Source organism: Lolium rigidum, chromosome 7, assembly GCF_022539505.1.
Source record: "Lolium rigidum isolate FL_2022 chromosome 7, APGP_CSIRO_Lrig_0.1, whole genome shotgun sequence".
Classification (NCBI taxonomy): Eukaryota; Viridiplantae; Streptophyta; class Magnoliopsida; order Poales; family Poaceae; genus Lolium; species Lolium rigidum.
In genome coordinates, this window is record NC_061514.1 from 225,786,488 (window position 1) to 225,799,977 (window position 13,490).

General features: G+C 46.3%; 1 protein-coding gene across 1 annotated transcript; it reads right to left on the minus strand.

Moving 5' to 3' along the window:
* Nucleotides 1-11,677: 11,677 nt before the first annotated feature.
* Nucleotides 11,678-12,776, minus strand: LOC124672500 (two-component response regulator ORR5-like). The gene is made up of 5 exons (XM_047208722.1): nucleotides 12,551-12,776; nucleotides 12,278-12,324; nucleotides 12,083-12,160; nucleotides 11,909-11,979; nucleotides 11,678-11,765 (listed from the first exon to the last, which is right to left on the minus strand). The coding sequence occupies exons 1-5, from the start codon at nucleotides 12,774-12,776 to the stop codon at nucleotides 11,678-11,680; spliced, it is 510 nt and encodes a 169-aa protein (XP_047064678.1).
* Between the last annotated feature and the right edge of the window lie 714 nt (nucleotides 12,777-13,490).

Sequence of the window (13,490 nt, forward strand, 5' to 3'; positions counted from 1 at the left end):
TCTTGGTCATGTTGGGTTTTATAGGAGATTTATTAAAGACTTCTCCAAGATTTCAAAGCCTCTTACTAATCTTCTTCAAAAAGATGTACCTTTTGTTTTTGATGATGATTGTAAGGAAGCTTTTGAAACTCTAAAGAAAGCCTTAACAATTGCTCCTGTAGTTGAACCTCTTGATTGGAATTTACCTTTTGAAATTATGTGTGATGCTAGTGATTTTGCTGTAGGTGCTGTTCTTGGACAGCGAGTAGATAAAAATTGAATGTTATTCATTATGCTAGTAAAACTCTTGATGCTGCTCAAAGAAATTATGCTACAACTGAAAAAGAATTATTAGCTGTAGTTTTTGCTTGTGACAAGTTTAGATCTTATATTGTTGATTCAAAAGTTACGATTCATACTGATCATGCTGCAATTAGATACCTTATGGCGAAGAAAGATGCTAAGCCAAGGCTTATTAGATGGGTGCTTCTTTTGCAAGAATTTGATTTACATATTATAGATAGGAAAGGTGCTGATAATCCTGTTGCTGATAATTTGTCTAGATTGGAAAATATTGCTTATGATCATGTTCCTGTTAATGATAGTTTTCCAAATGAACAATTGGCTGTAATAAAGGTGAGATCGCGAGATAGTCCTTGGTACGCTGATTATGCTAACTTTATTGTTTCCAAGTATTTGCCTCCGACCTTTTCAGCTCAGCAAAGGAGGAAATTCTTTTATGACTTGAGGCATTATTTTTGGGATGACCCACACTTATATAAAGGAGTGGATGGTATTATGCGAAGATGTTCCCGAATATGAACAACAAGAGATATTGAGTAAGTGTCATGGTAGTGTTTATGGAGGACATCACGCCGGAGATAGAACCGCACAAAAGGTTCTACAATCAGGTTTCTATTGGCCAACTCTCTTCAAAGATGCAAGAAAGTTTATTTTATCTTGTGATGAATGTCAAAGGGTTGGTAATATCTCCGGACGCAATGAAATGCCTATGAATTATACTCTTGTTATTGAACCATTCGATTGTTGGGGATTTGACTTCATGGGTCCTTTCCCTTCTTCAGAAGGTAACACTCATATACTTGTTGCTGTTGATTATGTTACTAAATGGGTGGAAGCCATACCCACAAAAAGTGCTCATGGTGAGACCTCTTTAAGAATGCTTCTAGATATTATTTTTCCTAGATTTGGAGTTCCTAGATATCTTATGACTGATGGAGGTTCTCATTTTTTCATGGTGGTTTTAGAAAAACTCTTGCTAAGTATGGTATTAATCATAGGATTGCTTCCGCTTATCATCCTCAAACTAGTGGGCAAGTAGAATTATCAAATAGAGAAATTAAATGTATCTTGGAAAAGACCGTTAATAAAACTAGAAAAAATTGGGCTAGTAAGTTGAAGGAAGCACTATGGGCTTATAGAACTGCTTATAAAAATCCTATGGGTATGTCACCTTATAAAATGGTTTATGGGAAAGCTTGTCATTTACCTTTAGAACTAGAGCACAAAGCTTATTGGGCTGTAAGAGAACTAAATAAAGATCCTAAACTTGCCGGTAAGAAGAGATTGCTACAATTGAGTTCTCTAGATGAATGGAGAAGTGAAGCTTATGAAAATGCTAAACTCTTCAAAGAGAAAGTTAAGAAATGGCATGATAGAAGAATTATCAAAAGAGAATTTAATGTTGGGGATAAAGTCCTATTGTATCGGTCTCGTCTCAGATTTTTTGCAGGGAAATTGCTCTCAAAATGGGAAGGACCATATGTCATTGTGGAGGTGTATCGTTCAGGGGCAATTAAGATTGGTTCTCTGCAAGGTGATGCCACACAAGTGGTGAATGGACAAAGGCTCAAGCACTATATTTCTGGAGATTCTTATAATGAAGATGTTGATGTTATTCAAGTGGTGACTCCGGAAGCTTTCATCAAAGGTCAAATTGACAGTTCTGCAGAGTTCGACTTTGAATAGGTAACAGTTCTGGTAATAAAAAGTCCGCGTTTAACTTTCCGAACAATGTTTTTGCTATTTTTGGAAAATATGAAAAATTACGAGATCGAAACGGAGAGGAGGAGACGCACGAGGGCGTGCCCCCATAGGCCGGCGCGGGACCTAGCCTGGCCGCGCTGCCCTATGAGGATGGCCCCTCGGAGTCCCTCTCCAACTCTGTGTCGACCTGGTACTTTCCTTCCGTCGTAAAAATTTCTGCTATATAATCCCCCGGACCCCTGGAGGTCCGTATATCGTTTTCTCGTCGTGTTTTGTTTCGAGCTGTTTTCTGCCAGGATCTGTTTTTGATCTAGACGCACCATGGTCTCCAACAACAAGGACAAGGAGCCTTTTGAGGAAGATATTCAAGACCCCGAGTTCAAAGAAGAAGTTGAGAGCGAAGATGGAGAAGAAGTGGAGGAAGACTCGCGTGCATACCCGCGTGTCACCGTCGCAAGCATTGGAGTGGTGGAAGATCCTTCTAACCCCAAGAAGAGCGCACGAATTTGCACCGGGGAAAAAGTTCCACGTCACTTCCTAGCTCCAAGGACATCTCCTCCAGGCACCTACAACCCCTTCCGCACTCTAATTCATAATAGTCAAATTGAAAGGATTCCCAAGGCAGTACTGCCTAGCAGTTGGGATATAGATCGTTCTAACACTGCAGGAAGGAGGAAGCCTGAAGCTGAAGAGTGGGGAACAAATCTAAGAGTTGGGACTCGCCGTCGGACGTACTTCTTAACCACGTCGAGCACAATTCGGAGATGATCCGCAACCTCATGTACGAGATTGATGAGCTAAAGGAGCTTGTTAAGAAGCTTATCAAGAATTCATCACCACCACCGCCGAAGGAGTAATTCATCATTGGTATTGGCACCCCCTTGGTTTGTTCCAAGCTTGGGGGAGTGCCGCGGTATCACATCATCACTATCTTTTATCTTTTTACTATCAAGTAGTGTCATATCATGAGTAGGGAAGTTATCATATAAGATGGGTTGCAGTATGGAAGTATCTCTCTTTTAGTTGGTTATCTATGTATCCCTTGGTGTGAGTTATCGTTATGGAATATTAATGAGAAGTCTTATCATTTACATATTGCACATCTTATTTTAGTTTGCAATCTCTATTATATGATTGATCTTGTTGTTAGTATTGGTATCACTTTGGGAGCATTGAGTAATCTATTTGGTTTTGGCAAACTTAGCATTGGTCAATAACAACAACACTTTGAGTTTAAGTAGAAAAGAGGAAATACATGTAGATATGTTGTTATCTTTCTTTCTTGTCAGCTATGAGCTTAGTATTCTGAAGTTGAAATTATTTATGCTTACAAGGAAGATGCATGATTGTTTCTATCACATGTATATTTGTTTGTTTCCCTCAACTCTTATGCTTGCTAATCACCAAAGACCTGTACTGAGAGGGAATGCTTCTCGTGCATCCAAACCCTTAAACCAAACCTATGCCATCAGTGTCCACCATAACTACCTACTATGTGGCATTTCCCTGCCATTCCAAGTAAATACTCCATGTGCTACCTTTAAATAATTCAAAAGTTATTACCTCTTATTTGTGTCAATGTTTTATAGCTCATGAGGAAGTATGTGGTGTTTTACCTTTCAATCTTGTTGGGCAACTTTCATTAATGGACTAGTGGCTTCATCCACTTATCCAATAATTTTGCAAAAAGAGCTGGCAACGGGGTTCCCAGCCCCAATTAATTAACTTTCATTAATAATTCTCTTCACATGTTTTGCCCTGATTCATCAGTAAGCAACTTAATTTTGCAATAGACACTCCTCCATGGTATGTGAAATGTTGGAAGGCACCCGAGGATTCGGTTAGCCATGGCTTGTGAAAGCAAAGGTTGGGAGGAGTGTCATCCTTAAATAAACTAAAGTACATGTGTAAACAAAAGAGAAGAGGGATGACCTACCTTGCTGGTAGAGATAACGTCCTTCATGGGAGCCGCTCTTTGGAAGTTTGTTTGGCAAGGGGGTTAGAGTGCCCACTACCATTCGTTGACAACAACAAACACCTCTCAAACTTTACTTTTATGCTCTCTATATGATTTTGAAACTTAAAAAGCTCTAGCACATGATTTAATCCCTGCTTCCCTCTACGAAGGGCCCATCTTTTACTTTATGTTGAGTCAGTAAACCTATTTCCCTCTATCTTAAGCAAGCAATTGAGTTGTTGTGATCAAACCATTTATATTGTGATCTACTTAATCATGCCTTTTACTCTTCCGTGTTTAGTACAAGTTTTATCCGAATGAATATAGCTTTGAAGGTTATCATTGATTATGAGGAGATTATTATGATTGAGTATGCAAGTTTCGCTATATAAGCTTTAATATAAGAACGCTGCTCGATAGATAAGTACAATCTGTTAACTGTTCTTTGATCAAGAACGAAGTTTGCCATCACCAATTATGATTTCCTATGCACCTTTATTTGTGATTTCCTTCTACTTGTTTCAAGTTGAATTATATGAGGAAGTTGTTCACTAGAATGTTTTGTGTGAATCAATATGATGCTTCTTGTCCGTATTTTATTTATCGACTCTTCACTCCATAAACATGTGGTCTTGTTTACTGAGTTCAGTTTCGCTTGGGGACAAGCGAAGTCTAAGCTTGGGGGAGTTGATACGTCCATTTTGCATCACTATTTTATATCATAATTTACTGTTATTCATTGATATATTTCATATTTAGAGATGATACTTATGTTATTTCACCTATTTTGCATGTTTCATGATTATTGGAGAATCACTCACCGGAGTGAGGATTCTGCTGGAAAAAGCACCGTCAGGATGCAATATTTCTGAAGATCACCAATTGACGGAAATTACACCGAAGATCTTATTTTTCCAGAAGAATGAGCCAGCCAAAAGGAGGGACCGAGGAGGGCCGCCATGGCCCCCCATAGGCCGGCGCGGGCCCTGCCCTGGCCGCGCCGCCTTGTGGGGAGGGGGCCCACAGCCCCCCTCGGCCGCCTCTCTTCCGCGTACTTCATCTACCCGAAAACCTAAGGTGCAGAGAAGAATCGCGAGGAGACACAGCCGCCTCTGCGGGGCGGAAAACACCAGAGAGAAAAGAGCTCTCCGGTAGGCTGAAATCCGCCGGGGAAATTCCCTCCCGGAGGGGGAAATCGACGTCATCGTCACCGTCATCGAGCTGGACTTCATTTGGATCATCATCACCATCATCTCCACCACCGTCACCGTCATCTCCACCGCTGCACCTCGTCACCGCTGTAACATCTAGGGTTGAATCTTGATTGTTTCATAGGGGAAACTCTCCCAGTATTGATTACTCCTTGTTATTGATGCTATTGATTGAAACCATTGAACCAAGGTTTATGTTCAGATTGTTATTCATCATCATATCACCTCTGATCATGTTCCATATGATGTCTCGTGAGTAGTTCGTTTAGTTTTTGAGGACATGGGTGAAGTCTAAATGTTAGTAGTGAACTATGTTGAGTAATATTCAATGGTTTGATATTTAAGTTGTGGTGTTATTCTTCTAGTGGTTTCATGTGAACATCGACTACATGATACTTCACCTTTATGGGCCTAGGGGAATACATCTTGTATTCGTTTGCTAATTGTGGGGTTGCCGGAGTGACGAGCAACTCTGAACCCCGTTGGTATATCGATGCGGGAGGGATAGCAGGATCTCGAGTTTAAGGCTGTGGTTAGATTTATCTTAATTACTTTCTTGTATTTGCGGATGCTTGCAAGGGGTATAATCACAAGTATGTATTAGTCCTAGGAAGGGCGGTGCATTAGCATAGGTTCACCCACACAACACTTATCAAAACAATGAAGATTAATCAACTATATGAAGCGAAAGCACTAGACTAAATTCCCGTGTGTCCTCAAGAACGTTTGGTCATCATAAGTAAACAAACCGGCTTGTCCTTTGTGCTAAAAAGGATTGGGCCACTCGCTGCAACTATTACTCTCGCATTTTATTTACTTGTACTTTATTTATCTGCTATATCAAAACCCCATGAATACTTGTCTGTGAGCATTTACAGTGAATCCTTCATCAAAACTGCTTGTCAACACCTTCTGCTACTCGTTGGGTTCGACACTCTTATTTATCGAAAGTACTACGATACACCCCCTATACTTGTGGGTCATCACCCGGTAGTTAAAAGTATGGGAGCATGGTCCGACAGTTTTTCAATACGTTCTAGAGCACGGACTGACACCATCGGTTATTTATCCTCCCACCTGGTGTCCATCAACACGCGGTCTAATTTTTCGTATGTTGGATCAGGTAAACTGTTAGCCCATGTAAACTGTAGGCCTGCCATCTCAACCTCTCTAAAGTCTAAGCTATCTATGACAACATTAAACAAGAAAAGCCAATGGCCATTAAAAGGGCCTTTACTTTTCTCATGGCGTAATCTCAGCAAATTGAAATCTCCCCCTATGAGAATAGGGTGTGGATCATCCTTTGCAAGATTCACAAGCTCACGTAAAAAGTCAGCCTTAAAGTTGTCATGAGCCGCACCATAAATGGTGACCAGACTCCAAATAAAATTATCAGCTCTATTCTGAATAGTGAGTTTGATATGATACTCACCATCAGAATTAGCCAAAACTTCCATACAATCTGTCCGGACTCCAATGAGCAAGCCGCCAGACCTACCTCTAGGTGGGCGAGAAAACCATTCAAAGTCTATGCCACTGGATAACCGGTTTAAAAAACTTTGAGACTAATCACGCTTACTCGTCTCAGAAATAGCAATAAAATCTAAATTATAGTCCTTACAACAATCGACAATATGAGAATGCTTAGCCAAGTCACGAAGACCTCTGCTATTCCTAAACATGCCATTCATTTGGAAACTAACTTAGATTTTATAGCTAAACCCGACCTATGCTTCTTCTTCTTTTCCGCAGAGGCCTTAGAAGACCGTTTAGAGGCTTTTAGGTCATAAAATGACTCTAACCCCGACTGTTCTAAGTCCACCTTCGAAATACCACCTACTAGAGTAGAAAGAAGACGACCATCTGAGATGACATCGTCTTCCCCCTCCTCTAGAGAAGATAGGCCAGCCCCCGCCGAAGCTTTCGGAATTACCGTAATACGGTCATATTCCAAATGCCTCAAGACGTTGGCCGAAACCGAAATCTCCTTCGAAGTGCGGCCCAAATAAACGTCTACACTACCCAATGTAGAAGAAATTTTGGAATCTGAAAAACTAGTAAAAGACGTGGAGGAACTTTTCATACCTGATGCATCCAGGTTCTTCGCCGCCTTACGACGCATCGCCCTCTGCATCATATCCTCGTCTGTAGCCCCAGCTCCGTCCTCCACTGTTGCATACCTCCCACTCCTCCTTAGCTCATGCCAATGAGTAGGAGGGGGTGTGTAGGCAGGGGACCAGAGTGAGACAACTCCACCGAAGAAGTGGAAAGCATCGATGACCGAGGCAAGGGGGGCAGAACGCGACGTAGACCCCGCTCGAACTCGGTCTGAAGACGCAGGCTGGGGTGCCCCCAATGACGATAGGGGTGGCGACCTAGATGTTGAAGAAGACCCCGCCATCATGGAGGCAGCTGCCCCGCCACCCTGGACCCACGTCGGGTCTACTGACGGTGTCACCAGAGCTGAGTCAGGGGCTAGGGAAGGCCTCTCCAGCCTCGCCGCAGCCGTCGGCGCTGCGGTCAACTCCGCCGACGCGGAGGAAGTAGCGGTTGCAGCCACCCTCTCCTCTCGTGCCGACGCTGGGAAAAACGTGATTCTGGATTGCAACATGGATCGAATTTGGAAGCTGGAGAAACTCAATCTGTTTCAGAGGAGGTGGCCTGGGAGAGGACGGATTGGATCTACATGGCCCTATGCTAGGAGACTGCCCCGATCCAGTATCGCGTCATGGAGCACAACGGAGTTAGCTGGCCGGGACAGCCGCGTCCATCGCCAGGTTCACAGCCATCAGGGGGGCAGGCGCAATCGCGATGATGGCGGAGAATGGTGATGATTGTTGATTGAGCTAAGCGCAAGGAAAAGAAGTGTTGTCATCGAGTCGGCATGGTCCTACGGCGGCATACAATCAGGAGGCGGCGTGGAAGAAATTGACGGCAGGGCCGAACCCTAGGAAGTGGCGGTTCCTGAGCGCGGTTATGGTGCTTGGGAAGGAAATGGATATGTTGGGCTTGGCCCATTTGTGTGTGACGCGACCCAGGTGCGGAGCGGGACTACGCCGAAGACGGACAAAAGGTTGATTGGTGCTCCTATTTGACGCATTCAGCGTCGCCGAGCGCCAGGACACACGCAACAATGCCTCGTGGGCCCAACATCTTCTTCTTCATCCTCTTATCTTCTTCCCCGATTCAGTCATTCCCCCCGCTGCCGCCACCCTCGGCCGGCAACGCTGACGCGTTGCCTCGCCGCCCCGCCTTCCTCCACCGCAGCACACCGATGGTCCGCCGCCGCCCCCGGCCTCCCTCTAACCCCCCCCCCAACTCAGCCGACTCTCTACACCCCGCACCCAGACCCTAAGATCCTACCGCCGGCGAGGTCCCCGCACCTGCACCCCACCCACCCTAAGCCCTAAGTTTTCTTCCTCACCTCCGCCGGCGACGCCGCGGCGAGCCGCGGCGTCCCCATCTCCGGTGAGTTCCATCCCTCGCCTAGCCGGTGACGCCGCGGCCAGCCGCGTCGTCCCCGTTGGCGGCGAGGTCGATTCCGGCGTGTCTTCCTGCTCTCCGATGGCTTCTTCCCTACTGTCTCCGGCCACCATCCGCTCCTAACAGGCCATGGCCCAACAATTCACTCACGCGGGCGTATCGAGGCTAACCGACGCAAAAGGCGTCAAAAAGGAATTGCTAAGGTTGACGTAGTGGGAGGTAGGCAGAATAGGAAACATATTCGTCCTTTTTAAGTAGTGTAGATAGATATGTGGCCTGTGTCTTGTAGATGACTAACTAGTGTTGGGGCAAAATATATGTTCCGATGTTAGGACATCTGAACTCAAAATATGGACCACAGTACAATCCAATTTAAGTATTCGTGCCAAAAATAATTAAATAATAATAATAATAAATGAATAAATTTGGAAATAAGAGCATACAAGATAACTCTCGGCGCACAAACTTTCTAGATCATCTTAGAAAAAAAAACACATTTATAAGTTTCATGTAATCTTGAAAAACAAAAATCATGCACATAGATATTAAGTTGAAACTGACCCTTGTAAATTTCCACTGAATAGTAAGGTAATTTGCTAGGTCTTTTCAAATACTAGTATGTTTTGAGATCTCGAAACTTACACCTGGTTGTTCTAATTTGCAGGTAAGTTTTAGAAGTTGATCCCAGTATGAAGTCCATATTGATGTAACATTGCCGTATGTTGCAAGACTCCAATCACGAAATGATTACGAGCAGATATTGAGGAATACACAACAACGTGTTGAAAGCTCGCTCTATTAGCATGGAGTGGGGCGAAACAAAAACGGGTTCCCATCGCGTCGTCTCCTCTGAGCAGGAGGGGCGGAACCTAACCCCCCAGCCACCGCCTCTCCCACCTCTCCCCCTTCTCCTCGCCGTCCCCTGAGGCAGCCGCCGGCAAAGCCCTGCAACGCCAGTGATGCGGGTGGCGGGGATCTGCACGCGGGAGCCCCAGAGCGGCGGTATTGAGGCAGGCCGCCGTGTGGTGGGCTGGCCTCTGCCATTGGCTGCTCGACGGCCCTCCTCCTTCCCACCTCTGCTCGGCCTCGCCGGCGCTTGGGTGGCCAGGTGGGGGTGCCCGTCGCAACCCTGGCCGGGTCCTGGAAGCCAGGGCGGCGGCCCTGGATGGTGGAGACTGCGTCGACCTGGCGACGGGTGGTGGGTGGTGGTGCTGGAAATCGTGTCCTTCGTCCCTATGGGGGGTGAGGGGGCGGTGGGCGTGGTGCGGAGGTCTCCCCGTCGGGCCTCGGGCTCCAGATCTGAAGGTGACTGCCACTCCCTATGGTTGCTCGGTCCACCTCCCCGGCCTCGGATCTTGTTCTGGTAGCTGGTGGGTGTGGTGGCCTGAGGTGGATGGATTGGGGGAAACCCTTGGCCGATGGTGGCGGCCACGACGTCGACGATGCTACCGGCGTCGTTTCTCCTTCTTGAAGGCGACATCGAGGTCTATTCCCTCCCTACTTGACCTACCTACCTCGGGGGAAAGCCCAAAGCTTCAGTTTGGGTGGCGGCGGCGTTCTGGCGCCGTTCCCTTGTTGGAGTTGCTGCCTTGAGATAGCGGGGTGTGTGGACTAGCGCGGCGGTGGTTGGTTGCATCTTCAGTGTCTCCTCCCGACAGCTTGGTTTGGTGTGGTGGTTGGTGTTGCGAGCGGCGGTGATGTTTGTGGGTGGCGGCGTGGTGCGGCGAGTGCTCTGAGTTTTCCTCCCCTGCTTCCATTGCCCATACGTGCTCAGGGAGAGTGGTCTACCTCCGGACAGGTGCGGTGCCCTCCGATCCAGAGCAAGAAAGCAGGGAGCTTACTTTCGGAGGTGGAAACGGATGGCGCTGGGGTGTTACTTGGCCTCTGGAGGTCGACGATGGTGCGAGCCCTTAATGGTGTTCTTCTTCACCAACTTCGCTTCCTCTGTAGCCCGAACTGCATGGCCGGACAATGGACACAAAGCTTAAGTTGTTCGTCATGTTCTTTTTCTCTATGCGCTTGTTGTTTTCGTTCCTTGTTAGCTGGTTTTCAGCTCTTTCTATCACTGTGCCGGCAACAACTTTATTAATTTAAGGCGAGGCTATGCGGAAAGTGTCTTTGGCACATGAGCACCAGTGCTCCCGTTTTCTAAAAATCATATTTTTCGAATTCCAAAAAAATTGATATTAAATACTCACATACATATAAACATTTCGAAGATACGGTGTGAATTTCGTAAAAAAAATATGTTGTATTTTGAGCTATACAAAAAAGACAAATTTCTGACAAATATATGCCACTATACGTAGCAACAAATTTGTTTTTTTCCTGTAGCTCAAAATACAATGCAATCTCTAACGAAATTTTGCACGAGTATTCATGACATATGTATGTACTCACGGAATAAATGTGATAATTTTTTGAAACATAGAAATACAGTTTTTAAATATTTTAAAAACCAGGAGCACTGGTGCTCATGTGCACCAAATTTGCTTCCGAGGCTATGGCCTTCTGTTTAAATTAGCATGGGGTGGCAACGTATGGCTTTGTGAGGATATCTCTGGACATGAATGTTTTCTCGAGGACTTGAGTAAATCCATAAGCTCCATCACCTAGGTTGAGGATGAAATTTCTCAACAATTATTTTTATTCTTCTTAAAGTAAAATAACGGATTTGCTAAGAACTGCACACATATGTAAATATAAAGTTCCACACGATTTCTACAAAAAAAGTGAACTGACTGTTAGATCAAAATTTGACATCCAACACCAAAGACTTGGAAATATTAATTTGCCATAAGTAGACACTCCCTAAAAAACAATTAAACTAGAGGCCTACGACTAATCTCAGCTGGTTCTAGAGGTAAACGCGGGCAAAGCACCACTCAAACAAATCGAAGGTGTCCGGTCCTCGTTATATTGAAATCTTCTTCCTCAAGGCCACTCCTCGTGATTTCCCTCGATTGATCCCTACGTCGTACCAGGGTCTGTGCACAACCAGGGACAAGGTGACGACCGGACTGGACACCGCCGTTGAGTTTCACTGCAGCATCCGGTTGGATATGCGGGAGATGTCCGACGACCTGACGGGCTTGAGCAGGAACTCCTCCGCGCCTTCTTCCAAGCATCTGAAAAACAATTAAGAATCACGGTGTGAAATGTGAACCAAGTCTTATACTAGCACGGGACAGATCGAAACTGCAGAGCAGCGAGGCAGAATTAAGAATGAGATATCATGGATCTGATCAGGTGGTTGCCGGAGAAAACGGACCTGGTGATCCTCGTGGGCACGTTCTCTGAAGACATGATCACCACGGGAATCTGCTTCAGCTCCGACGATTCCTGCATTTGTATATATACCGTGTGAGAAACTTGGGGTCCCTATAGTAGCGATTAGTTTGAGCTTATAGGCGTGCTAATGTAAATCTTAAATCTGGGCAGAAACCTTGATCTTCTTGAGCAGGTCGTACCCGGTCATCTCCGGCATCCAGTAGTCCGTGATGATCATGCTCACGTTGGGCTCCTGGATCAAGAACGGCATTTCGATTACACAAGGTCAACAGAAACAGGTTTGATCGATGGAAGAAAGAATCGAATCTATTATTACAGAAGAATGCGTGGCAGATGTGTCAATACATACCGAGTCTAGCATCTCCAGCGCCCGCTTGCCGCTGTCCACGGCAGTGACTGCACCAGCACACACACACGGGGCACATTAGAAGAGAAGATTGGAATGGCATGGCAATGCAACCTCCAAGAATGTTAACAATAAAATGGTAATCCTTATTCTTTGCAATCCTCTGTGTTTAGGTGAAAGAAAGAATCAGGGGACCTAACTAACCTAATTACTGAACATTAGCGTTTTTGTACTACGAAACAGCGCACATTTCAGAACTACTAGCTAGGTACGTACCTCGGTACTTGGATCGTCGGAGCAGCGCGGTGACTAGGGCGCGGTCGACGGAGCTGTCGTCGACGGTCATGACGTACGGCGGCATCACCTCTTGGGCCGCGGCATCGTCTAGAGGCACCACCTGCGCCGTCCTGTCGGCCTTGGCACAGTACTTCTCCTTGGCCTCCTCACCGCCGGCGCGGCAGCAACCCTCTCCACCTCGTCCGCATTCCGCCGTCACCTCCATCGATCGATCTATCTGTGCGTGTCTCTTTCCCCCAAAGGTAATCAACACGAAAGCAATCGATCCAGACCTGAGGTGGCGGTGTGGCGCTGCTTATATATAAAGGGGATCAGAGAGCACGGCAAGGAAGCAGCTGATTGATTCGGCGGATCGGGTCAGAGATCGCTGCGGCGGTACGTAAAATCTTTTCCGCGGCCGTGGAGTCGGTGGTGGGTGGTGGACGCCGCCCTCGCCGCACGCACGCACGCTCGCTCGCTCGGGCGCCAGTAGTATCTCTCGCATTCATTCATTCATATATAAATCTCATATCATGATCCATCGTATCAGATACGGAGTATTCCGCTATTAATATATGATGATGATCGGCATCAATTCACGACGCCCTGCTGCTTGCATGCCGCGCGCGAGGACAGCCGCGGTTCCCCTACCCCTGCCTGCCTGTGATCCGCTGTAGGATCATGTGAGTGAATGTTCATGGCCACCTCCTGCCCCCCCTCTCTCTCTCTCTGATCGCGCTGTCGTGCGGTTGCCGCGCGCGCGCGGGGCAGGAACCTAATCTCATTGAACCGTATCGCCGTCGGTCTGGATCGTATCTCACGCTTATCCGCTGCAGCGGTATCTCCTCTTCCCGCCCTGCCCTGCCCCGGCACGCAGCAGCTTCCTTCGTACCCGACAGTACTATGTCCCGTACGATGCGCCCATTGGACTTTGTATCGG